The sequence below is a fragment of the Cucurbita pepo genome, chromosome LG13 (genome assembly GCF_002806865.2).
Source record: "Cucurbita pepo subsp. pepo cultivar mu-cu-16 chromosome LG13, ASM280686v2, whole genome shotgun sequence".
In the NCBI taxonomy this organism is placed as follows: Eukaryota; Viridiplantae; Streptophyta; class Magnoliopsida; order Cucurbitales; family Cucurbitaceae; genus Cucurbita; species Cucurbita pepo.
Genome location: NC_036650.1, coordinates 6,459,973 through 6,487,185, shown reverse-complemented (window position 1 = coordinate 6,487,185; position 27,213 = coordinate 6,459,973). Strand labels below are relative to the sequence as shown.

Genomic DNA, 27,213 nt, shown 5'->3' with positions numbered 1-27,213 from the left:
AAAAAAAAAAAAAAAAATATATATATATATATATATATATATATATATATAAATAATAGATTCTTAAAATTTAAAATTTGTATTTTATAGATTTCTTAATTTTTAATTTTAATTTTAATTAGTTTCTAACAAATAAAGTTTTAAAATAAATATAAATATTTTTTCTGTCTGAATTTTAAAATTATAAGTTAAATAACTAAAATTAAATTTTAAAAGTTTAAAAAAATGGAATCTAATTGAATGATTAATTAGTTACTTATTTCAGTTGAAATTTTAATCCAATAAAATTAAATGAATGGTAAGTCTTAATTAAAATTAAATAAACTAAAAGTCGTAATATTTTTAATTCAAATATATAATTTTTTTTATTAATTTAGCTTAAATAATAATTAGGGTGATATAATATTTTAGTTTATTAAAAAATTAAAATAATTAGTATTATTCTTTTATTACGACATTATTAAAAAAAATACACTCTGTTCCATCTCCTTAAATTGTTATTCCAGTTGTCCCTCGCGTGTTTTGAGGAACTTTGTCTAATTCTTTTTATTTTCTCTTATTAAATATTCGAATTATTTAAAATTTATATTTAATATTAATTTATCTCAACTTCTAAAATAAAAAACTAATTATATTCCTTAAAATTTACTTTAAATATGAAATTAAATTTAGTTTAAATTCATTTTGAATTTTAGTTTTTGAATTTAAAATATGTAATTCCCTAATTTTATATTTTAAACAATTGTTTTTAATTCCATCAAATATAAAATTTATATTTATATTTATATTTAATGAATGATTTAAAAAAAAAAAACTTATTAGATTAGATATAAAATTAAGAATTTATAATTTGAGTAGTAATTTGAAAATTAGAAATTAAATTTTTATTTTTTAAATTAATTTCTCTCTCTTACTTGAATGGAGGAGAGAGAGAGAGAGGGGGTGTGTTGGGCCTTGTTTGGGCCCACGAAGGCATCAAGTTATGTATACGTGGCCTCGAGGAACTGTTTAGGGACAGTAATGAAATTCATCCATTGAATCCTTTTTCTCAGACTGCCAGCCACTGTCGCTTCCATGTCAGAAATGTCAAATCTTACAGAACCCATTCAAAACCTCCACAAACCTTTCTTTTGTTTTTACATCAAATTTTGGAGTTTGTTCATTATATATATATATATATATATATATATATATATATATATATATACACGGACATAAATTAATTTAGTTTATTAAGATATTAATCATGTAATTTATTAAGAACTCTGGTATTAGTGTAAACGAGTTGAGTTGAGTTGAGTTAGGTTAGAAAAATATTTTGAACCAACCCGAAACATTGGGTTAGTTGAGTTGGTGACTCAAGTAACTCAAATTGAGTTCACAATCCAACCCAATTCAATTATTTGTTTCACCGTGCGGCACTCACTTTCCAGCAAGAAGTGAGTCAAGTCAATTCATTATTGTATCGACCAAGCGATGTATGCTCGAGCCTCTGGCTTCGATTCAAGAAGAAAGTTTTAGAAAATAGGGTAGAGAGATTTCGAAAGGGAGTTTTGAAAGAAAGATTTGAGAGATTGAAATTGGTGTTATATGTGATGCAAGCAAAACGACAACATCAACGACTTACAACATATAACTATCGAGTAGGGAGAAGTTGACAACTAATCATAACCCTCTTAAGGTTGGTAGTGAGCATGTCAAGATCACGATACTGCGCGGTAAAAAAAATAGAACCGTGACAGTTGGTATCAGAGCAACACTTTGTGTGTCTAGTCGGACAAGACCTTCAAGAGAAATGAACTCAAGAGCTGATCGAAGACCTTGCAAGTGTGTCAAGAGTGTCAGAGTGGGCAGAACAGTTGGCAGTCACAATTAGAATCAGTTGGGAGTTGAAGCCAGGACTACCCGAGGTTCATTAGTGTCGTGTAGGAGTTGGGTTAGGTTGTCAGATTAATTTTTTATTTATTTTAAAGAATAGAATTTATCCATAATATAATTAAAATCTTAAAAACATAGTTATATATTAATACTCGTTACATATGTTAAATATTTTAAATTTTGTATATTTAAATTATAAATTTTAAAATATCTAATAAAAACAGTTGGAAATTGGTATTAAAAGTGAATGGTAAGCATTAATTATTATTGATTGAAAGAAAGAGTAAAGGAGAGGACAAATATGTAATTAATGAAAAGCAAAATTACAATGATTTTTAGCTCAAAATCATATGAGTGTTCCCTAAATAGAAGCAATTTTGATGCCTAAAAACCAAATCTCACCATAAATTTAATCTTTCCTTCATTCCTCTAATTGCCAAGGAATAAATTTTGTATTTATTGCTGTTTTTTTTTATATATATTTGGTCTTTAAAATTTTCAAATGGTAATAAATTTTGTATTAAAAATTAGTTTATATATATATATATATATATATATATATATATATATATAATTACTCTAAGAATATAACTTTTGTCGTGACATGGTTATTAAATATTATATTTCTTTTAAATCTCAACTAAATATTATTTTACCTTTTTGTCCTCTCACTAAATGAACCCATCAAAATTACTTTTCAAAATTAATTGGTTTAAGGTTTGTTTATAGTAAGAAAAAATATATTTTGGTTTAAAAAAATAATAAAAATATTTATAATATAAGGCGACCGTATTAAATAGTTGGACTATTTGTTGTCGAGAAATTATTAAAATTTGTCTCCATTTATTGGAAAGAGAATTTAAAATTAAAATCGCCATCGGAAATGACGATTGGGCCCACACTCACTTTTATCTGTCCATCTAAAAACAATTTATTGCTTGATTATAAGATAAAAACATAATAATTATAAATGGAAGATAATTAAATAATTAAAAATAATAGGTGGGGCCCATCACTATTATGCGCCTGAGAGCGAACCATCTTTGTCTTCCCGAAAATAATGTAAGCCAGAGACGGCTCTGACTCTTTTTTTTTTTTTCTTTTTCTTTTTCTTTTATTCTTTAAAATATTCTCCTCTCTCACCCAATTACTCGGCGATTTTTATCTCTACTGCCATTTTCAGGAGCAAAACCGTCAGAGCCGCCGATTCACTTCCGAAACGCTGCCGATTTTTATCTCTACTGCTATTCTTTGTCACACGTAGTCTGAATCTGCAGTCAGGTACAGCCACAATTCTCTTCCTCTCCGTTCGATCTCATTTTTGTGTACATGAGGTATCGAATCGAATCGAATCGAATAGATCGTTCTTCGAATTTGTGTTCGTTTCGGAGAATGTGAATCCTCATTTTGCTAGAATTTGTTTGATAATTGATAGTTGTTTTCTCAAGTGGAAGTTATTTTCAGATTTCTGAAATGGTTGTATTGTTCTTGTCGAAGTTTTTTTTTCGATACGAGTTGTCTGCATTTCAGAGTTCGTGAACCGAGCGCTATGGCTAGTGAGATGTTCGATTTGACTATTGATTTTTGTTCAATTTCTGCGCAGGAGATTGTAGATTTGAATTCGTTATCGGAGTTTTTGAACGCGTTTGAGCGTTTCAGAACAAAAGCAGAAAGTTATATCTTATCGAGTTTCGTGAAGATTAGAATAACGGCGGAAGATTCTTTCCATGTGGTCCGGTAGCTCTTTATTTCCCCTTCCACAAATTAATTTTATCTATTCCAATTATTTATTAGTTCGTCTGTTATTTTCTTGTTTTTCCCCTTCGTATCTGCAATGAATATGTTCCGTTTTTTGTTTCAATAATGTTGATAATTTGTAAATTCTCTCTACCGCGTGAAATCGCCGCTGGATCCAAAAGCTTAGCTGAGCCAAGTAATCTAGCAGTTCATAGATTTCAATTGCATAGAATGTTGAAATTTCCGTGCCGTAGCCTCCAGTTTTCAATTTCGGATAACTTGTAGGAGAGGAAGAAAATTTTCTGCATTAAAAACGCGTAAGAATGTTATTATCATATCATGATCTTATCTGTTGCTGTTTTCATTCCTCGATTCTGACATAGAATTTCTATGCATTGAATGCACATCCTGGCTTTTATCTCTTCATTCATTTTGGCACATTATTCAGCGATAACTTTAAGTAATTTGTGACTGATAAGGGCATGACGATGGTGAATCATTTTCATTTTAAGTTCAAACTCCGTAGGATTTTGTTGTTTGTGTTCCCCCACGACCACCGATTTAAGCTTTGAGTATGCATTTGAATGCCTTGTGAATCTAGAACCATTTTAACATTGTTCTAAACAACAGCCAACCGGTACAGATTATTAGAAAGAAATTTTAACATCAGAGGTGGATCATACGAGCTGGGGAACACTTTCGATGGTGATAGGTACGATGGCCATTCTGATTCTGAGTTATAGATGGATGAATGAGAGGGTGTGTTCATAATATTCTTAGAGCTTTTTGTCAAAATTCTTTTTGGGTTCCCAGATGAGCTCAACCAATGTTCTTGGCAGTAGAAGGGGGAGGGTTCTTTTCTTCTTCAGCTTCTGGTTATAGCAGTAGCCTGACCCTTCTTCTTTTGGGTCAGAAGAGCGAAGATAATCCCATGAGAGTTTTGCCGTTCTTGGTGGACCGAGAGCCTGACCTCAACAACCAGCTGGCTTCAAGAAAGACGTGGATTTCCTGGAGGTGCGCCTCCCCCTCCCTTCGCTGCTTCCGGTGGAACCCTGCAGGGCCAATTCCATCTCCTTTGAAGAAAGCGGCCTCTACACAGCGCCAAGACAGTTCAAGAACATCTCCTCTTTCAGATAATGGCAAGGATCATGTTCCTAGTTCAGATGACGATAATCTTGCAAGAAAAATGGTGCTTAAAAGTAGCTTGAAAAAGGCATCGGATGCTCCTGCAGTTTCTGTACAGAATGCTGGTGGAAATGAAGCATTGGGAGAAAAGGGTAGTTATGATTCTAGTCATGTAGAAAGAAGGAAAGTACAGTGGACAGATACTTGTGGAAGCGAGCTTGCTGAAGTCAAAGAATTTGAACCAAGGTATGAAAACTTCAAAAGCATATCTTTTGTTTTGAAGCTTGCATATAGGTTCATGTTCCATGTGTTCTTCAATGTTCTTCACATCATCCCTTTTGAACAATGGAAAATTTCAAATCTTCATTGACATTAATGTGCATTTAGTCACGAAGTACAAGTCTTGATGATACACTTAGCCTAATAAATGACTAAAACATAACCCTGTTGCTTAGATTTTACTGATGAGAATTGGCATTACATCCTATCTTAAGTTTGTTCATCCCCAAATGCAGTGAAATAAATGCATCTGACGATGAAAATGATATTGGGAAAACAAGGTGTTTGTGCAATATCATGTAATTCATTCAAAACCCATATTTACCATCGATGACGTTTGCACAAGATTCTCAAAGATCTGCTGACTTGAATCGAATCAAACTTGTTTGCTCGAGAATTTTCCAAGACAGATGAAGCTGTCTAGACAAGCAGGAACCATCCAGGAAGTCTTCATGTTGATATCTTATCCGTGGTAGTGCTGATTTCAGTAAGTTTTTCTTTTTTAATTTTGTTTTCACATGGATGGCCTCCACTTTTAAGCACTTTTTGTTGCTTTTTCACTGTATTGTTCCTTAGTTCTTTGTCTCTATTACTCTGTTCATTTCGTGGTTTTTTTCTCCCTGTATGAACAATTTTTTGGGGTATTTCATTACTATTGAGTATTTAGAAGGAAGCTTTTGATTAGATTAAGGGCTTTTGTTGATTGATATTAAGATAAAATTAATGATGTGCAGTGACTATTGCCATATGAGCTATGTTTGTTGATTCAATGCTCTCGTGTGGTTTATCTTAGATTCAAGTCGGTTCCATTCCTTGTTTTTTAGCTCTATAATTACGGGATTGAAAAATGAATTAGAGACATTTGTCGGTCTAATTAGTGTTTTATCTACTAAATTAAGATCAGATGAGCTAATGCTCTATCTATAGAAAGGTTTACTCTATTCATTACCGCTCGAATTTTTCTGTTTAAGTATTAACTGGAAAATGTCATTTAATTATTATTTGATTTTTTCTTTTATTTTTCTTTTAATATTTTATTTAAAATGAAGAAAAATGTAAGGTTGTACATGGACACAAGTATTAACATTAATTTTTTTTTTAAATAAGTCAAAACAAGTTTATAATAATTATTATAATTTTGATTAAAAAAAAGAGAGATCAAATCCCTAAAGAGTATGGAGATTAATTTATTTGTGGACTAAAACATTGCCAAAATTAAAATATGATTTGGAAATAACAAAACCTGTAACCTCAAAATTTCAAGTATATTTATTATTGAAAAATTAAAGCAACACATAGGAGTAGGGGTTCTACCTAGATTTTTGGATTGGTGTATATTTAATTCCTACCGTGTCTAATAAATATTTAAAAATTTAATTTTTTTGCCAAATAAATATTTGATAATAAGTGTCTAATACAAATTAAAATTTAAAATTTTATGTCTAATATATTTTAAAATTTTTAATTTTATGTTTATTAGTACAATGCTCTTAAATTTTAGGTTTTTATTAGAAATAAAATTTATTTTTTTATTTATTTAATGCATTGAAAATTTTAAATATCTCAAATTTTAGGATTTTAGTAGAAATAAAATTTAGTTTTATTTATTTATTTAATGCATCAAATAAAGTTTGAAAATTTTAAATATCTATTAAGTTTATATGATATAAAATTAAAAAGTGAGTTCTACATTGGTTAATTTAGTAGATCATCCATTTATAAGTGGGAAATACTATCTCCATTTTAGTGTGAGGTCTTTTGATTAATTTAGTGGAAGATCATAGGTTTATAAGTGGGGAATACTATTGTAGAGAGTTTTGATTCTTGAGTTATTAGACGAAGTTAATTCGGGACATATTAATTTGTACGAAGATTTAATAAAATATAAAGAATTTTTTTTTTGGATAAACCAAAAAGTACACTGAAAAAACATGAAATGGAACTTTAGATGAGAGGTACCAAAAAAAAAAAAAAAAAAAAAAAAAAAAAAAAAAAAAAAAAAAAAAANAACAATCGCATGGTTGAAAATCGATGGATCAGCCATCATCTTTGTTTCTTCATTCTCTAAGCTCCTCAATGGCTTGTATTTTACTGAAACTTGGCGACATCTTATCCACACCAAACATATCCCTAATCCATTTCTTCCAAAAATCCACAAGCAATCAATCTTTGGCTTCAATTCCCCAATTCTGATTCCATTTCAGTTCCTCAACAATCTGAAACAGAAATTTCTGAGAGAACAGAAATGTCGGGGGCCTGTTCAATCCCCTTCGCCAAGATCAAAATCCCGGCCACTTCCTCCTCGCCGGCCACCGCTTCTCCGTCGGCGTCAGCCACCTCTTCCGCTTCTTCATCGTCGGCTCACAGTTCCATCAGATTCTCTTCCTCCAAGCCTTTCGTCTTCACCATTAGGAGTTCCCAGACTGAAGGCCCTCTTCGGAGACCGGCGGCTCCTTCTCTGAGAGAGCCATCGCCGCCGTCGCCACCTTCGCCGACGCCTCCTCTCAAGCCGACTCCTCCTCCATCGCAAACGCCTCCGTCGCCGGCGTATGCTGCGAAACTGGATAATGTGATCACATTGGAGTTCCAGAGACAGAAGGCTAAGGAGCTTCAGGAGTACTTTAAGCAGAAGAAGCTTGATGAGGCTGATCAGGGACCGTTCTTTGGCTTCATCGGGAAAAATGAAATTTCCAATGGAAGGTCGATTTAGTTTCCACTTTTTCTCCTCCGTTTCTCTCGTGATTACTAAATTTTGAAGTGATATAATCTCATTTGTTCTTGCTGGCTGTTATGATATTCTTTTGCAATTTAATTAACAATAGATCCTGCCAACAATTGACTGCGATTTGACTCATTCTCTTGTTGATATTTGGATTGGCTCCTCTTTCAATTTTCTTCGAGGGATACAATCCCTAAGGATCTCTTGGTAACCTTATGATTTGCTGCAAGTTTTGATTATGTTCAACTGCCTGAACTCCATTTCTTTACTTGATCTTTATGGATAACCAATCCATTTCCAATACAGATTCGTTTGCAACACTTCCTCTGTTTGAGAAATCATATCCACTGTGTTTTGTGCTGATTTTATTCAGATTTCAAGCGTTTTCCAATTCAGTGTATTGATTTTGTTCGTACTTATATGGGAATGGCGTTTATTTGATTTTGATGTTTCTCCTGAAGATTTGCATCGGATTGAGATAAACTGGTCCTTTTTGGTACCTTCGTTCCATAATTTACTGAAACTCATAGCTTCTAGTAGAAATCAGCTGTTCAATTTACTGGTTATGGGTGGATCATCACTACTCTTACTGGGTTGATTTGCACTAAACAGGTGGGCGATGTTTGGGTTTGCCGTTGGATTGCTGACAGAGTATGCAACTGGTTCAAACTTTGTTGATCAAGTAAAGATCCTTCTCTCAAATTTTGGGATAGTAGACCTCGAATGACACCATATACAAGGTCCATGTTGCTATATTTTTCCAATTGCTATAGTTTATATATCTACTTCTTGTAATTCATCTTATAGTCTTCATGAATTGATACTCTTAATGGCCATATAAGTGTGTGCTCCTTGCCAATACTCACTGTTCTTCTCTGTTATATATAAAGTCTTCCGTGAGTCTGTGCAATTCACTGGGGATCTGTACCTTCATTCATTGAAGGTTACTTACATTTGCTTCCTGTTGCATCATTGTTCAACTAGGGATAGACTTGCCTTCCTCTTCCCGTCTTTCGGTTTTTGTCGATGATTGATATTGATCGATATTATTCTATAGTTGGAGTTTCCTTTTTTGTTTAGCATTTGACTTCTTTTCTCTCTCAATTCATTCTTAATCATACGATAGATTTCTTCTTACTTTTATTACTTGCCTTGCTTCCTGTTGCATCATTGTTCAACTAGGGATAGACCTGCCCTCCTCTTCCCGTCTTTCGGTTTTTGTCGATGATTGATATCGATCAATATTATTCTATAGTTGGAGTTTCCTTTTTTGTTTAGCATTTGACTTCTTGTCTCTCTCAATTCATTCTTAATCATATGATAGATTTCTTTTTATTTTTCTTACTTACATTGCTTCCTGTTGCATCATTGTTCAACTAGGGATAGACCTGCCCTCCTCTTCCCGTCTTTCGGTTTTTGTCGATGATTGATATCGATCGATATTATTCTATAGTTGGAGTTTCCTTTTTTGTTTAGCATTTGACTTCTTGTCTCTCTCAATTCATTCTTAATCATATGATAGATTTCTTCTTATTTTTCTTACTTACATTGCTTCCTGTTGCATCATTGTTCAACTAGGGATAGACTTGCCCTCCTCTTCCCGTCTTTCGGTTTTTGTTGATGATTGATATCGATCGATATTATTCTATAGTCGGAGTTTCCTTTTTTGTTTAGCATTTGACTTCTTGTCTCTCTCAATTCATTCTTAATCATAGGATAGATTTCTTCTTATTTTTCTTACTTACATTGCTTCCTGTTGCATCATTGTTCAACTAGGGATAGACTTGCCTCCTCTTCCTGTCTTTCGGTTTTTGTCGATGATTGATATCGATTGATATTATTCTATAGTCAGAGTTTCCTTTTTTGTTTAGCATTTGACTTCTTGTCTCTCTCAATTCATTCTTAATCATATGATAGATTTCTTCTTACTTTTGTTACTTACATTGCTTCCTGTTGCATCATTGTTCAACTAGGGATAGACCTGCCCTCCTCTTCCCATCTTTCGGTTTTTGTTGATGATTGATATCGATCGATATTATTCTATAGTCGGAGTTTCCTTTTTTGTTTAGCATTTGACTTCTTATCTCTCTCAATTTATTCTTTATCATATGATAGATTTTTTCTTACCTTTGTTATTTACATTGCTTCCTGTTGCATCATTGTTCAACTAGGGATAGACCTGCCTCCTCCTCCCATCTTTCGGTTTATGCCGATAATTAGTATCGATCGATATTATTCTATAGTCGGAGTTTCCTTTTTTGTTTAGCATTTGACTTCCTGTCTCTCTCAATTCATTCTTAATCGTATGGAATGAACCTGCATCCCTAGTAGCCTAGCTTGAAATTTAGATGAATCTTAGAGCTTTCCCAAGAGCCTGATGAATCTTGAGGAGAAGAATGGTTCCATTTGAACTTCAGATTTCCACACCTAAAAGTAGTCAAACTTGAATCATAAGAGTTGGGTAGAGTTCATTTTGTTAAGAACTAATCAGTTTGGTTCGAATTGGTTTACGAGTTTAGAATAAATGTACGGTTCAACTCAAATTGAACCGAATATATACGTAGTTTTAGGATTTTACTTTTTGCAACTAAACAATTCCTCTACATGTCTCTCATTTACCATTGTATTTGTTTGTCCCTCTCCAACTTCTCATCGCGACTCTTGTCTATCGTCGCCCTCCACCGTGGTCTCATCGTCGCCTTTAACCATCTTTCCTCTCTCAACCAACATCCCTCTGTTTCGTTCTCTCTCAAGCCTCAGCTGCAATCGTCAATTATCCATCACTCTTTTTTGTTCTCTCGTCAGTGTTTCATTTCTAAACTAGGTGACTTGAGCTTGGAAATTTTGTTGGTTAGGGGAGTACCATTTCTGTTTTATTTCTCTTTATTTTTTGCACCGTCCATAGCTAAATGGATTCAACTTGACGACGATATATGAGTTGTATTGAGTTGAGTTGTCTGCTCGAGTGAATTCATTTGAGTCCTTGCTTCCCCCACCACCCTTTTCTCATGAATGGATGTGAGATTTTTTGGGGTCAAAATTGTCGGATTAAACCCATTTTTAAATGATTCTTTTAGCCATTTTCCTAAAACTCAACGGATCACATCCAACCATAAGAAAATTAAAATTCACCTCCAACCATAACAACTTAAGCCCACCACTACCAGATATTGTCTTCTTTGGACTTTTAGCTTCCCTTAATGTTTTGTAACAACCTAAGCCCACCGCTACCAAATATTATCTTCTTTGGACTTATACTTCCCTTAATGTTTTGAAACGTGTTTGCTAAGGAGAGATTTCTATACCTTTATAAAGAATGTTTTGTTCTCACATCGATTGGAGAGAGAAACGAGTGCCAGCGAGGACGCTGGCCCCAAAAGGGAGTGAATTATGAGATCTTACCTCGGTTGAAGAGGAAAACGAAATCTTACCTCGGTTGAAGAGGAAAACGAAGCATTTTTTTTGTAAGGGTGTGAAAACTTCTCTCTAGTTTAGGGGAAGCCCAAAAGAAAAAGTCAAAAGAGGAGAATAGTGCAAAAAGTCCAAAAAAGAGAATATCTAGTAAGGTGGACTTGAAGTGTTACAGTAACTCTTTTTTTCTCGGAGATTTTATGACAACTTTAATAATGATGCATTATAATAATAAGCTTCCAACTTCCATGATAGCAAATATACATACCAATATAAACGACCAAACACATCAACCCCAAGTTTGTGTTAGTTTAAGAATATAATTGAAAGATTCAAATTTCTCTCAGCAATGTCTATAAAAAGAGAACAAAAGAACTAAGAACTCCGCAACCTCACTCTACATTTGGACCCACTTGAAAAAAATTGTCTCAACTCACTATTTACATTCCTTATAATTGAAATGTTGTCCCATCCCATCTCATCTCATCTCATCCACACGAATGACGATGGTCTCGCGGTTATTGCCAAAAGTACTCGTCGACCTTAGTTTGCTACTCGCCGTTATCATCATCACACAACTTCACGTCGCAAATTCGATCCAGAAACTCGACAACATTAGACATAGGAGGCCTTTCCTTGGACCTCTCACTCGTGCACAAACAAGCAATCCTAAAATACTCCTTCACATTGGCCTCCATAAGCTCCTCCCTCGAAATGCTAGCATCGACCATTTCCATGTGTCTGTTTTGGGCCACTAAAATCCGAGCCCATTCTATTAAGCCCACTTCTTTGTCGTCCAATACCATAGGTAAATTGGGCCTCCGGCCCATAGCAACCTCGAACATTAAAATCCCAAAACTGTACACGTCAGCCTTCAACGTGGCCCCCGTCAATCCGTTCCTGTACTCCGGCGGCATGTAGCCCATGGTTCCGGCGAACTGAGTGGACACGTGGGAATTAGAACTCTCAATCATACGGGCCAGCCCAAAATCCGCGATATGGGCCTCGAATTCAGAGTCCAATAAGACATTGCCGGCCTTTATATCTCTATGGATAATGGGCTGAGAAAGCCCATGTAAGTACGAAAGCCCATTAGCAACGCCCCTCATGATCTTCAACCTTGTCTCCCATGGCAATGGTAGCCGCGAGGGCAAATATCCATCGGACTCCTCATCGGCCTCCGCCGAAGTCGACGTCTCGTACAAGCAATTATCCAGACTTCCTCTCTCAATGAATTCGTAGATCAGAAGCCTATCGGAGCCGGAAATACAGTATCCTAACATTTTGACGATGTTCCGATGGCGGAGTTTTCCGAGAGTCTCCATCTCGGCTCGGAATTCTCGGAATCCTTGGAAAGCGTCGGGATTAAGCTTCTTGATGGCAACAGTAGCGCCGGAGGAGAGGCGAGCCTTGTAGACGAGGCCGAAAGAGCCATCGCCGACGATTAAATCGTTGCTGAAATTTTTGGTAGCGGCTCGGAGTTCGGCCATGGAGATTCGAAGTGAAGGATCGAAGGAGGCGCTCTCATCGACGGAGATGGAAGAGAGATCCAAATTGCGGTTGCGATTTTGCTGTTGGCGGGGAGTTCGATGCTTCGATTTGAGCTTTCGGAAGAGTAAGAAGACGCAGAAGAGGAATAGGGTTGCGACGGAGAAACTGGCGATGGATGCGAAAATCAGGATTGGGGTGGGTTGCATGGCCTGCTCTGATCTGCTCCGATCTGCTGCGATCTGAGAGAGAAAGTTGAAGGAATTTCAATGGCGGAATCAGAGATTGAGAGGAGAAGAAAAGGAAAAGGGAAGGCGGCCTGCGAAGATCAAGAAGGAGGTTTCGAGGAATCTGCCATTGCCGTCTGGGGTCGCTACTCAATACTATGTGTTTCGAACAGTCAAAACTTGTTAATTATCTGACTTTCAAAACTTTACAAATAAATATTATATAAATTAATAATATATTTTATTGGTCTTTATTTAATGCGATCTCTTGGTATTCTTCAATCATCAAAGTTTGGCCAAGTCAAAATTGTTGCATTAAGTCACTGCCCCCATGTGTTCATCTAATACATTTATAGGACGCAAGCTGACAATTTATTGTGGTGGGCCCCATCTATTCCTTTTTTTAATTAACAATATTATATATATATATATATATATATATAGATATATAAATTTAGGTAGAATAATAAATCTAACGATAGTTTGGCACAATTTGTAGACCTTAATTTTTTTAGTTCAATAAGTTTAAGAACTTTAAAATTAAGACATCTATTATTAAATGCTGAAATGCTAAAAAAAATTATGAAGGCATGCCTAGGAACGTCAGTTTCTTTTGAACAAATTCTCGAGCTACCATTCTTATCCTTAAATCGAGAATTTGGGTGATCGGTACCTCTCTACCTCTTGACCCATATCAACAACAAACGCAGACATCCCCTTCTCCTTTAGAGGTTGTTCAATCATACCCACAGGACTTTCTCTGGGATTCACTCGAAAAATAAGAAAGAAAGAAAAGGGAGGAGGAGGAGCGCGATCTCATGACCTTGAGACAGTTTCGCGCCATAGAGCGGAGTTGGGGGAGTTCAACCACAAGGTCAAAATGAGAAAAGATACCCTTTTCCTTATGAGGATTAGAACTTAGAAAAATAGTTGGGACAACAAACATCCAGCTCGTTTGTATTTTGGATACCTCTATAACCATAGAAGACTGTTGAAGTGACTAATTCCTGAAAATTTAGAGGCGATTTTATTAAAATTCTATCCTTCTCGAAGTATATTTTATTTTATTTGCTAGCCTCACATTATATAAATATTATTGTACGATATTCAATTTTCTCCATATAATATAAATATTGTTGAGTGGAGTAATTGTCCGTGGAGAAAAAAAAAAAAAAAAAAAACCCAAATAATTGGAAGTTTTAATAAGCACATAAATACAACAATTATTAATTTCATAATTTGCCCATAACACTCATCCAATAGAGTAGTTTGTTTGACAACGCAATCCTATAATTTATTAATCCAAACGGAATAATGAAAGATCTATATTGAATTATTATAATAATAATACAGCTTTCAATAGAACATTTGAACGGGTTCAATTAACTCGAGCATTACTCTTAACTTGGGAAAAGCCACATTGACTAAAACTTTTAATGGAAAAAAAAATAGTAACAATTCAAACTCGATTCGAGCGTAACGTATACGTTCATAACTAAAATGCAATCAAAATTATATTTTTAAAGAATAAATAAACTAAAAGGCTAACCTTCTTATAAGAGAGACATAATGTGATAGTATTAATAACAAATATTAAAATTAAGATCCTATGAATATTCTGAAATATGCTGTTCTTCTTCATATGACACAGTCAAATATCAGACTTTAACAATAGTTTTTTTCCCTCTGAAGTAAACATATTTGTTAAAACTCATAAACAATAACATTTCGAACAAATAATTACTATTTGATGTTAATAGTTACTGCTCCTACGTTCAAGCCCCACCCCGACCCTACACGTTATGTAATTTTCAAAAAGAAAATAGAAAAGCATTGAAGCTTAGACATAATGCGTCAAAAATTCCAATACTATTTATTATCAATCACGTTAATATCATTTAAGAACGATAGAAGGTTAATATCATTTAAGAGCGATATAGGGTTCAGTGGCATAGCATCAAATAATTATATGAAAAACTCTTGAAGGAGTGAATATCTTTCCAACTTAAGTACCTGAAATGGACGTGTTGAACAGAAGCATTTCCCTGTAGTCCAGAGCCGATACCTGTGATGAATTAGCATCAAAAGCATAATAATAAATTTGGAGAATTATCCATGAAGGTTTTCTTTAGTGGAAAAAGCTTAAAGCAGAAGGATATTTGCATCAAAAGATAAAATCATGAACGGAAGGACCCACACGGCATTTCCTTTTTCAAATCAAATCCGTGAATACAGAGAAACAAAGACTAGAAGTAAATTTAGTCAGCCAGACTCCACGTACTTCCACCGTGTAGAAACAGCAACATTGCCTGCTTTACGGGTCTCATTTCTTACATCAAATAATTTTATAGTTCACATTTCAATAATAAATGAGTAGAAAGCTCTGTGATTTTCCAAGAGTATTCCATATCACTCCCGGGTACAGAAATATCACAAATTCTCAAAATAATGGTAAACTTATACTACCTAACACAAAATATATCTTAAAAATCCGTGAACTTTCAATTTTGTGCATTGTAGAACATAAGTGAATTTTAAAAAATTTGAAGACTCGTGAACTAAATTTGTAATTTTGAAAGTTTAAGGACCAAATGCCGTAAACAGAAGCACAGGAATGAATGAATAAAAGACCGTGTGCAGCCTATGAAAGGAGGTCATAGAGTACAGAAATCTAACACCAATGTTCCAAACAAATTACACACAAAAGAATCAATTAGAATAAAACCCACTCCAGGAGAATCGACATAGAAAAAATGAAATCCCAGAACAAATTGTCAAGACAACTTTTGTTTTGTTTTGTTTTTTCATTGTATTTAGTTTTAGTTTATTAACTTAAATCTCAAACCTCCAAATTGCTGTTTTGGGCTATCATAGCTAGACAATTTTGGGTGGGTGCTAGTTTTAGCTGTTTGACTTCGAAGTTGAATTGTAGTCTTTATGGAGAATCATCAATAGATAAAGACTTCCCTATAGCAAGATGAGACTTCGTGGGGAGGCTAATCATGGCCAGTGGTTGAGTTAGAAGTCTTCTGGTGGCAAGATTATGAAGTGATGTATTGGTTACTTTAACCATTTTTTGAACTTAATTCTTATTAGAATGAATAGTGATTTCACCCGAAGAGAAGGTTTATTTTTAAATAACTACAGTCTCTATGATAGTTTATGCACAACTCAACTATTTTGACAAAATAATTGTCTGTTCTTATTATATTTGGTTGTCAAGAAAACATATAGGATTCAAAATTCTAGGTAGACTGTCATCATGGCTTGAATTTATTCAATTGAGGTCTTTTACTACTTCTACAGTCCTTGTTGACCATTATTGACCATCAGACCAATCAATATGATTAATATGATTTTGATTTTCAAGGGGAGAATTCTAGGAACTAAAATCTTTATTAGCTTTTATATTAAATTGAGGCTCAATACATATTTTTAGTCTTTAAATTTTGGATATTTTTTTTATTTCGTCCCTTATGTTACAATGGATAAAGACTTTTTTTAGTTCATGTAGGAATAAGGATTTGTACCTCTAATTCTTTTTAATCAATGGTACAACACCTTGACCAACTGTGTTATTCTCAAGTAGCCAATAATGTTAAATGTACAATACTTGGGAAGAATACTAAGTATTATGTCATGCAAGTTCTAAGTTTATCGTCAATCAATTCTAACATTTATCAATAGCAAGGGACTAAAATGAGAACTATATATATACGGGACTAAATTGAAAACAGTAAAAATACAAGAGACTAATTTAAAACTTTTTAATCAATAATGACTAAATTGAAGAAAAAAACACCAAAACATTAAACTACGAACAGAGCCTTTAAATTTAATAAAGAATAAACTAAATTAACTCAAAGTTTAAATGATTAAGGGCAACTCAAATTAACATGAAACACAGCAGATGAACCCACAGAGTTGATGTTTCTAACTTCAATGCAAGTATATGCCTTTTAATTCTATCAAACGCTTCTCGCTATCATTTCTATCTAAACCCATTTCTTTTTTCCTAATCCACTTTTACAATTATCAGATCAAATGATTCCGATTTAAAACAAGTGCAGCAATAGGTAGCAGATAGGAGACAATAATCCTTGAAAGAATAGCATGAAAAATACGATCATAATTGAAGGCTTCGATTACCTCAAAGCTGAGTACACTTTGCTCCACAGACCCTGCAGGCTGGCTCCCATAAGAACTAGCGTGCCCCGACCATCAACCAATGAACGACAGAAATGGTTTACCAAAGTAATTAATTAAGCTCCATATTATTAGAGACAAGCAAACTAATTAGTTAATAATTTCAGGTCGTTGTCGCCATCCACTTCAAGAGGTTGAGGTTCAGTAGAGACACCTGACCTTAAAGGAGTGCAAGCAACATTTCTGACTATAGAAGAATACAGATCAAATTCCGCCTTCAGTTTCAAACAGCTTGCTTCTATCCACTTTTCCGCAACACTGGTAGCTACACTGTCTTGGCTGTCCCTCTCATATTCTTCTATGGCGGGTCGTATTTCATTGTACAACAAATCAAGTTCGGAGGTAGCTTTGTTCTTCGTTTCCTTCATGAAAAAATTAACATATCAGGGGAGCAATGGTTTTGAAGCCTACCAAAGTGTTTTCTCGTTAAGACACCAAATGAAAGGATATTTTATCAGCAATCCACAGCTGGACAACAAAGAGTATAGTAAAACGCATTTATTACCTCGTACTGTAAGACTTCTTCTTGTGCTTCCTTCAACTCTAACAATCGAGCAACATATTTTGCATCTACTTGCTTCAGGGTAAAATTTTTCGTCCTTCCATTCGTTAAGTTTCTTGCTCGTTTTTTGGCCGCAGGTCCAGGTCCAATGCGATAATTACGGCATGCGGTGTTACTTCGGATTCGAGATATCATTGCATTCTGCTGGGAAAAGGTCTGCTGTGTATTCTGTGGATGGTCTTCTGGCTCCTCTTTTGCTTCATTTTTAATTTCTCCCACAACTATATTTTGTAATTGAACTGAATTCTTCGAGGTATCAATTAATGCAGTGGATACCAGCTGCTGTTCAGCTCCCAAATTATCGTCCAAGATCATTGGGTTCTCATTTTTCAGATAACCCTCAAACTCAGAATATGGGTTATTTAATACAGTGTGGAGCTTAACGAATGGCTCATCCTCTGCAGAATCGTACAGTGGAATTTTCTCAACAGAATACCTAAAACCAAGCAGGATAATAAACGGCTGTCTTGTTAGAAAATAAGCAAGAAGAGCATGACAAAACAAAAAGGCCTCCATATAGATATCTGAATAATAAATTTCAAATAGCTGTGATAGAAAACTAAAGGATACTAACAATGCAACAAATTTAATACTACTGCTGTTCATGAAAGCATTGTCATTAACCGCGCTAATAATATGATCACATTATGTTGACTAATTGGGACTAAACATTATCAATAATTTGGCATAGAAATCAAATGTTATTGTAATCTGGTTAGGAGTTCTTTCAGCCATGAGCCACCTACACGAGTTATTAAGCATCTCAGGTTTCCCGACTCTTAAAACGTAATATAATTAGGTTAACACCCAAATTTTAATTCCATGCATACATGAAGCCCAGAGAATTTTGGGGTATTGCTTCCCAAATCATAACATTTTCAGAGACATCCTTCCATCCATACAATTAATCAACAGGTATAATTGAATCATTTTCTAAATATTTTCCTTTGTACTAAATCTAACTACATCCTGGCTTTAGAATGAGAAGTTTTCTCACTCCACCAAGGCCCTCAGTCTGTTGGTACCCAAACCTTAAACATTGGATATTTTCCATAAACAAGACTTTACCTATCATCGTCATCTTCCCACAAATAGGTATCCTCCTGACAAGGAAAACAGATTGATGTACGTCAGAAAATACCCCCCAGAAAAAAAGTTTGCAGTTATCCAATTTGTGATGAATTTACACCCTCTCATCAGGAACCATGATCATATCCAACTTGTGTTCTCTATTTTTAAAAGTAAAACTACTCCACAAATAAACAATTACCAGGAACCCACGAGACTTGGCTCCAAGGAATCCTGAACAGCTGCTTGCACCACAGAGGCAGCGAACCTTGGCACCTCCATACCATTCGAAATTATAATCATATGACAATTCAGTCCCAATGGAAATGTCTTGCTTTGCAAATATTCCAACCCTTATTTCACCCAACACATTCCACTTCCTCGTCTCACAGTTTGGACAGCTGCAAGGGTATAATAACTAATTAACGACAACAACAAAGTAATAAAAGGTAAATTATGTTTACTGGCATACTTTCACTCTTCCCCTGGTATATTTATATATATATATGGTATATTCAGGATAAACAACTCACCACGAATGATTTATAAATCTAGCAAGACTTCCCTTCCTAGTTGCATCAATTGATTCAGAGGCATTGAGTGAGATGATGTAAGCATCTTTGAGTCCTACCATCAAGGTACAGAAAATTATCTAAATTTGCTATATTGCACATAAGAGATGAAATTTAATAAAATTGATATGTTACCCTGATTTTCATAAGTGTGGGATCTCCGTTTTGCTTCCTTCCAAGATATAACTTCCCCACAATATTCAATAATAAATTGTCCACTCTACGTTGTCCCCATGAAACAAAATGAAACGGAAAACAATCTTTAGAGAAGAAAGTTCAATTTAGTTAGTCAAGTAAAGATGAATTTAAAATTAAACTCCCCTCATTTAAGTCTTTTGTTGTTGGCACAAGAATACCTCTGTAGCAAGCAATCTTAACAAATATGATTTTTTATAATGCTACATGAGATTTAGGTGAGTAAATATAATAACAGGACTCAAAGATGCCATAGTTGATACTAAAATCAAGTTGGTGCGTAAGCTACATCTCAAGTCTGTTACTATTCAAAATCATCAACTGCATCTTGCTTCGGAACCAAATTAATTGATCACTATTATAAGAAAAGTATACAAACAGTGGGTTGGATACCCAAAAACCAATGGAGATATTCCAACATCATCTTAAAAATAAATTTGTCAAATCAATTACACCTTAGAACACTGATGAAATCATCAATTTGATCACATTAGCAAGGTGGCTGTAAGGATCAACAAAGTATAAGCACCAGCAGATAAAAAGGACAAATAAAAGAGATTTGATCCCATATTGAAGAACTGTAATCGTCCAATGAGACATACGACAAATACAACAATATAAATGAGATACTTAACAAATACATCTATCTACCTTGTCAAGTAAATACCTTTATATTCTCATCAGCTAAAAGGCCCCACCCACGACCTTCAGTGTTGAACAACTTTGTTCTTGCATACTCACATTTCTGAAACCTCTGTTACATATTGGGAATTGAAGGATAGTTTAGTTTAGCTAAACAAGTAACGACTGCAAACCATCGTTCTAATCCTCATTCCAGGCGCATACAAACAGATGCTTCCAATAACAGACCAATTGTAAAACTAGATTATATAAAGGCGTGTATGGTTAGTAATCTGAAAACATAACTCTAAAAACAAAAGATTCAATAAGAAACAGATTGGTATTTCAAGTTTTTTCATGTTTTCAATATGCGTTTGGAAGCAGATTAGAATCTAGATCCTAATTTACAATTGTTCAAAATGTATTGGATAATATATTTATAAACCATAAAATAGTTCTAGTTAACAACTAAATATTAGGTTGATTCTAAACTATTGGTAACTAATTTAAAACCATGTTTATGTTATATACTTCGCATCATTATTACTTTACAATATCTTATAATTTATAATATATTTAATATACATACTCTAATTTCTAAATAAAAAAAACAAATGAGTTTATAACATGATGTATAGAAACCAAATTTGTTTGATAAGTACAATTTTCTTTTTAATGTTAAAAAAATTATTAATTTTTTTATAATTGTGTTTTGGTTTTTGGTTATATAAAAATATAACAACTGAGGAGTGTTTGTTATTTATGTTATATCTATATATTGTTTGTACGATAACAAAACCAAATCATATCTTACCATTTTTTTTATAATATACAACAATTGGAAAGATTTAAAATGTTTTTTAGTGACATCAAGCAAAAGATAAATAACCAAACAATGTCCTAAAGAATGACCATCAAATCCCACAATAAAATTTATAAAAAAAAAAACCAAATATATACAAACAATGTATTAGTTAAATTTGTTTATAATGTAAACAATACCCTTACTTTTATCTTGGAAAAATAACATTTCATTTAAATAAATCACTCAAAACATAATTATTACTTTTAAAGGTTGCCTAACTAATAAGATAGTACTTGAGTTTTAACATAATCTATGAAGATATAATGTTAAAATAAATTAAAAAATTACTTTTGATTTCTATATTTCATTGAATTAAAGATTTCATCCCTAAAATCTAACTTTTAACAAATTAGTCATTGAATTTTACAAGTTGTATTTAAATTACCTATATTTAGAAAAAAAATTATTGAGAAAAAAAGAAATCAAAATAACATATTGTTATTTTTTTAGTTTAAAATAATATGTAATTCTGAACCAGAAATGGTATATTATACATGGAAATAATTAAATTAACATATTAAAAGATTAAAAGAACTCAAAAGAAAAAACAAAGAAATAAACAAAACAAAACAAAACAAAAGCTGAAGATAGAGACGGACAGACAGACATTCACTTACAAAGTCACAAGCCACAACTCACCATGCATATCTCCCATACCCCCACCACACACGGTCAGCCTGATTTGAAAACCAAAACTAGTTTTTAAATACCATTTTTTTTTTTCTGTTTTCTCATTTCTTTATACATTTCAAAAAACGACTTTCAATTTTATATTAAAAAAAAATAGGTTGTCAAACATACCTAAACTCTAAAAACAAAAATAAAATAAATAAATTGGTTGTCAAACGGGCCTAAGTAACTGTTATGTTGCATAACTTGTAAACAACAGACAAATTGACAGAGAGTTCACTATAGAGCATAGCAGAAGGCCTCGTGAATTTATACTTCACATACGAATAGTAGAACAAATTTTTAAAGAAATCAAAAGAAAAGAGAAACGCCACAAGAATGTTAATTGCAAATCAGTAGATAAGTCAAAACACATTCATTCACACACATCGAGTAAAGTGTACCTCATAGTATAATGATTGGACAATAAATTAAAAATAATATTAATAAATAACTACTGTATGTGAAATCTGTTATATAGACATGTTATCAAGTAGCCTCGTGATTACCTGATTTCTGCAATGAACACCAGAGGGACAATATCCAGGAGTACACTCAGTGCTGGTCAGTACATTCAAGCACCCTTCCCCACAACCACTATCGTTATCGTTAGCGTCAAATTTGCAGACACAGACGGCAATATCCTCCTCCTTCTGCTTCTTGTGTCTATGGAGAAAAAACCATTCATAAAATTTCCAATAGAACCTTTTTTGTAATACAAGAAACTATTTCTTTAAAATGACAAAATAACCAAAAGGGGTGAGGAGAGTCTCAAACCAAGCTGAGGGAGTTACAAAAAAATATTTCTAAACTTCAATTAGAAAAAGAAAATGATAAACAATAAAGATTAAAGGTTAAATTACAAATTTAGCCTCAAAACTTTGAGGTTTGTGTTTATTTGGTCTCCAGACTTTCATAAGTATCTAGTTGGTCCCTAAACTTTCAATTTTGAGTCGAGTAGGTCTTTGAAAATTTAAGTTTTTAAAAAATTAATTATTCTACTTGATATAAATTTGAATTTTGTATCTAATAGAACTAACTTTCAATTTGTATCTAAATTAAATTAAAGGCTTGTGAAAACTAAACTACCATTGATTGGCCTAATAGCCACAAGGGCAACTGAAAAAAGTAACGTGATTCTAGAGTATGAATTCAAGCGTCATGGTGGCTGGTATATTTAAACCCTGAATTTCTTAACTAGATGTTTCTAGGGTCAAACAATTGTCCTCTTGAAATTAGTTGAGGTACACATAAAAGGGCTTGGTTACCATCACAAAAATACTTATAATATTTGGCCACAAGCTTCAAGCTACAAAGTGAAAAGGAAGACTGCCAAGGCAAAGATGAGAAGGCTTCTGATGTTGCAAGGTGAGGCAATCAACCCGCAAAAGGAACTAGGCCTAAATTGAAAGGCCAAAGGATAGTTGATGAAGCAATGGTCTTCAGCTTTGTCTTTTTTCTTTTTTTTTTTTTTTGGGCGTGCTCGAGAGTGTGCGTGATAACCAGGAGCTGGAGTTGTGCTCTTATACCCCAGACCACCGACGTCTACCCCAAGGCCTGAACCCCCAAGACATCAAGGGTTTTTGGTACTAGCATGGCACATGTAGTACACCAATTTAGTGGTGGATAGCAACTAGGTTTTTTTTTTTAGAAACCCTCAGAGGTATTCATTCTTAATTCTCCAAGTCAATTAAGTTGCTTCTATTGGCTAAATCCAAAGGGGAGGCTGCCAACCAAATTTGACTAATAAGGAAGCTTTGCTAGTTGGAAATTGCAGAGATTCTTGAAACTTGAAAGAGAGACTTATTTCCTTTTAAAAACGTCTTCCCAGCATCTCATGTAATCACCATTAACCACCCAAAACTCCAATTTCGAACCCAAAAAAGAGAGGTTCCAGTTTCCAAAGTCAAACACCAGAAAAAATTGACGCTTTACCTTGTTCCAACTACTGGATGAGAGACTTACCTAACCTATTAGAAATTACTCAAATCTACCTATATCGGAAGCCACTAAGGAGTAAGGACATAAAAAGATGACATAAAAGAAGTAGGAAGGTTTGAGAGAAAGGCTTGGATGAGGGTCAATCTACCACATTCCGATAAAATCAATGTTTTCTGACTTTGAAGCTTGTTTGACAACAGGATTCCAGAAAATGATGCCCTTTGCATTAACGTTTGGAGGAGATCCATAATCTTTGTTTTACACAAGTTGACATTCAGCCACAAGAATAACTCAAAGAAATTTTTAGAAGACTGAAGAAATTCATTCTTTGAGGTGGATGAGAAAGGAGTTGTCTTATCGTCAAATTAAACGTGGTTGATGGTTAAAGCTGCTTTATCCCACTTAGAAAAAAAACACACATTCTGTTATGTACAATAAAACTCATGAAAACATTCATTGAAATATATAACATACTGAAAACAAGGAGATGGTGAAAATGATTAAAATATCTTACTTTCGATAACAGAATTCATTTTGTTTGATATCTTTGTAATGTGGCAGTCCTTCAATATGTTGATCCTTCAAACACAATAACACTGTTATTAACTTTCTTGTAAAGTTCCAAATCAGAAGATAGATAAATCAATACATCAATTAATGCCTCATTTCCATGAAATATTCACAGGAAAAGATGACCAAAAAATATCAATGAAAGGTTCATCTAGAAGGCAAATTTTACTGAGATCAAGGACAGTGTGGTATATATACATTCCAGAGTGTCTAACAGCAATCCATCTTCCAGAAGTCTACACCTTTATACAAGAGAAGCTATAAACTAAAGAACAGACTGTTGACGAAACTACTTATTTATTTTCACAACCTCGGAGTACAGTAAACAAATAAGATGTATGTCAAAAAGGCCTACATAATCAATTGTATCGGGGCTAATATGCAACTTTTAGAATTCAATGAGTTCTTACATCATGCTAATCTCCCCAATATCGTCTCTTCAACTGGTTCAGTAACTCCTCCCTTATAGGATTAGTGCCAAAAAGCATTTCAAGCTACCTCATAAGATATTCACCACCTATGAAACTTAACCTACCATAAATGTCATATTATTTACCCTCTCGCCACCAATTAGCCTGTTTCTACAAAAAGGAATGTACCATCAATAGATTATAGAGTATGGACTCCATTTCTCCCTAATAGAAAGAAGAAAAAAAAAAACCTACCATTGAATCTACCCGTGTTCTTTCATTTATCAGTCTACATAACACATTGATTACCCTGCCTAAGCCTTTGAGTAACTACAATTTGTCCCAGCCTACTATATCAGAAAATATAGAAATTAGTTCCTCTTATGCACCCCATGATCCATCTTATACATAGAGGATTAAATTCACTTTGCTTCAATACATCCTCCAAAAACTTCTAGTCAACTACGTCATGATTTCTTATAATTGTGAGGTTTATCCAACTGTTCGTTTTCCAAATTCCACAGCTTCAATAGCTACTAAGATTGAATTAATTATTTTCTTCCTATCAGAAATCTCATTAGCTACTAAGATTGAGTCAACTAAGAAAAGTCATACGTAAGGTTGAGTAGGACTAAGAAGGTGGCTTACTTTAGATTATGATGGTCAATTGTTGAGATTTTCAGAAAAGCCAGAGGATGACAGTCTAGTTTGAATAACTTTATCGTTTAAAGATGAAAGCAGAGGAAAAAATTTAATAAATAAATAAATAAACTCTTCTATTCAGTCGAATAAGAGAAAAGATCCAACCCAATCATCATCAGATAGATTTCATGTCTCAAAGCTAAAAAAAACTAAATTTTATGATCAACAATGAAGAAAAATGGATAGCATCTAATGATGGTCTAGTACTTCTTGAGACAAGATCAGTTTGGCAAATTTCCATTCAAATCAGGTAATGTGGGTGAAGCACCTAGATTTAATCAATTACTGGGGTCTTGACAGGCAAAAGATAAATTAGTTGCATCCTAGATTTGAACTCCATCAGAAACCAAGAAGATCGGACGAGACAGCAAAAAGTATGGGAGCAGGAAGTATTGGGTAACTACAGAGGGGGCTGTATGGAGCAAGGTAATGGAAAGAAAAGAAAACTAATGAAGTGGCAGTTGTACGATGTCATCCAGAAGGAAAGTAAAATATGTTTCTAGCAAAGCAATATTGGGACGGGGGAGACCATGGGGAGGGAGGGAGAGACGTTTCTTCACATGATGTTAGCAATCAGTAGGAGGAACTTTATTTCAGAAATGTTGTGTGATGTTGGTAATAGTTTGGGGATCGAAGAATGATGGAGAGATAGGCAGTGGCTGAGACTAGATGGATAGATGGGAGAATTCTTTTTAAAATGCTGCACACAGCCAAAGGTGGATATCAGGGAGTTATTCCAGAACCCTTTTCAGAGAGAACATCTTAAGAAAAACATCTAATCAGAATCGGGAGTCAACTAACCATAAAGTGATTAAAAATCTGAAATCATCAAGGTTCTGCAAGGACCACGTTCTTCATCTGCCGCATTGAATACCTGCACAAAGCATTGAGTTAACCCCGTAACACAATCTAAATCCAAATACATAATGATATATGAGACGAACTCTTCATACCATTCTCTTTCAAGGCATTAAACTCAACTTTCAGATTTCGAAAAAAAAAGTGTCATTAAATTGTAATGCAGTTAAAATTCCCCTTCATTATCCATAGGCACATTTCACATTTTCCTGATTCCTAACAAATATGAACTTCTACGACACATCAGAAAGGGGGCAAAACCTATCTTTATTGACAACCTTAAAGCTTATGAAACAAAAGTAAATAATGTACAAATCATAGAAGAAAATCAAGCTGACAGAATAAACCAGACCTAATTACTAAGTAAATACAGCAGATGGTGTAACGCGAATTGACAACGAAGAAGAAACAAATGAAACTAGCAATTTAACTTGCGACTAGATCACAAATACGAAGTCTTCAATAATGAAACTGAAAAATTAGGAACCAAATTTCGGAGTAATTTTATCCCTTTCACTTGTTCAAACGACTAAACAAGAAAAATTGCTTAAACTTTCAAGTTTCTCTTGCACAGCCTAAATTTCAGATTCATTGTCAAACGAGGAGGAACTAACAAAACAATGTACAAGAAATTTCTCACTACAACTTCCCCTCTCTTTCGATGATGAACGTGATAAAATAGTCTGTATAATCAGTCGATGTTAAGTGCAGCAGCTCAAAACACAATCAGCAAAATAATAATCAATTATAACTGAGATTCGATCATTACAGACTCAAAATACTGCTGAAAATCACAACCGTAAACATTCCAAACAAAATAGAGACAACCTTGATGATTCTGGATTCGACGCGATTGGGCTTGGCGCCAGGTGAAGGATACGCGGTCTGACCAAAATTAAGGGTAAAATTACACAATAAAAAAAACAGAATATTTTTTATTACAAGATACGAAATTACTAAAATATCCTCGACTCAATTCAAATATTTAAAAGCAGTGCAATAAAATTATTAGTTAAATTAATTAAAATTTAATTTACAAAATAAGTGGTCGAAATCTTTTTCCCATTTTTTTTAAATATATTACTTTCATCCAATTTTTTTTAATGCATA

The 27,213-nt window shown here is 33.8% G+C and overlaps 4 protein-coding genes across 15 annotated transcripts; 2 read left to right on the top strand and 2 right to left on the bottom strand.

The window, feature by feature from the left end:
* The first annotated feature begins 2,970 nt into the window (after positions 1–2,970).
* Positions 2,971–5,765, top strand: LOC111809268. 8 transcript variants are annotated; one of them, XM_023695704.1, is made up of 5 exons: positions 2,971–3,159; positions 3,482–3,610; positions 4,259–4,327; positions 4,429–4,986; positions 5,256–5,765. In XM_023695704.1, the coding sequence occupies exons 4-5, from the start codon at positions 4,442–4,444 to the stop codon at positions 5,320–5,322; spliced, it is 612 nt and encodes a 203-aa protein (XP_023551472.1). In that variant the 5' UTR covers positions 2,971–3,159; positions 3,482–3,610; positions 4,259–4,327; positions 4,429–4,441; the 3' UTR covers positions 5,323–5,765. The 8 variants fall into 8 exon arrangements, with proteins under 8 accessions (XP_023551472.1, XP_023551476.1, XP_023551475.1 ...); XM_023695708.1 differs by having other exon boundaries at positions 4,246–4,327; positions 4,532–4,986; XM_023695707.1 differs by having other exon boundaries at positions 3,482–3,615; positions 4,532–4,986.
* Positions 5,766–7,081: 1,316 nt separating this feature from the next.
* Positions 7,082–8,690, top strand: LOC111809407 (light-harvesting complex-like protein OHP2, chloroplastic). The gene is made up of 2 exons (XM_023695858.1): positions 7,082–7,719; positions 8,351–8,690. The coding sequence occupies exons 1-2, from the start codon at positions 7,265–7,267 to the stop codon at positions 8,463–8,465; spliced, it is 570 nt and encodes a 189-aa protein (XP_023551626.1). The 5' UTR covers positions 7,082–7,264; the 3' UTR covers positions 8,466–8,690.
* A 2,655-nt stretch (positions 8,691–11,345) lies between these two features.
* Positions 11,346–13,113, bottom strand: LOC111809418 (phytosulfokine receptor 2-like). Its single transcript, XM_023695874.1, has one exon. The coding sequence runs from the start codon at positions 12,844–12,846 to the stop codon at positions 11,701–11,703; it is 1,146 nt and encodes a 381-aa protein (XP_023551642.1). The 5' UTR covers positions 12,847–13,113; the 3' UTR covers positions 11,346–11,700.
* A 1,598-nt stretch (positions 13,114–14,711) lies between these two features.
* LOC111808934 (histone-lysine N-methyltransferase ASHH1) lies at positions 14,712–26,998 on the bottom strand. 5 transcript variants are annotated; one of them, XR_002817155.1, is made up of 12 exons: positions 26,932–26,998; positions 26,047–26,119; positions 24,078–24,142; positions 22,132–22,288; positions 20,135–20,221; positions 19,408–19,492; positions 19,234–19,327; positions 18,903–19,101; positions 18,701–18,735; positions 17,576–18,068; positions 17,014–17,432; positions 14,712–14,929 (listed from the first exon to the last, which is right to left on the bottom strand). XR_002817155.1 is itself a non-coding variant. In XM_023695183.1 (11 exons), exons 2-11 carry the CDS (start codon positions 26,047–26,049, stop codon positions 17,157–17,159), a joined length of 1,494 nt encoding a protein of 497 aa, XP_023550951.1. In that variant the 5' UTR covers positions 26,050–26,119; positions 26,932–26,998; the 3' UTR covers positions 16,737–17,156. The 5 variants fall into 5 exon arrangements, 1 of the variants encoding a protein (XP_023550951.1); XR_002817156.1 differs by having other exon boundaries at positions 14,712–14,909; XR_002817157.1 differs by lacking the exon at positions 26,932–26,998 and adding an exon at positions 26,873–26,894.
* Between the last annotated feature and the right edge of the window lie 215 nt (positions 26,999–27,213).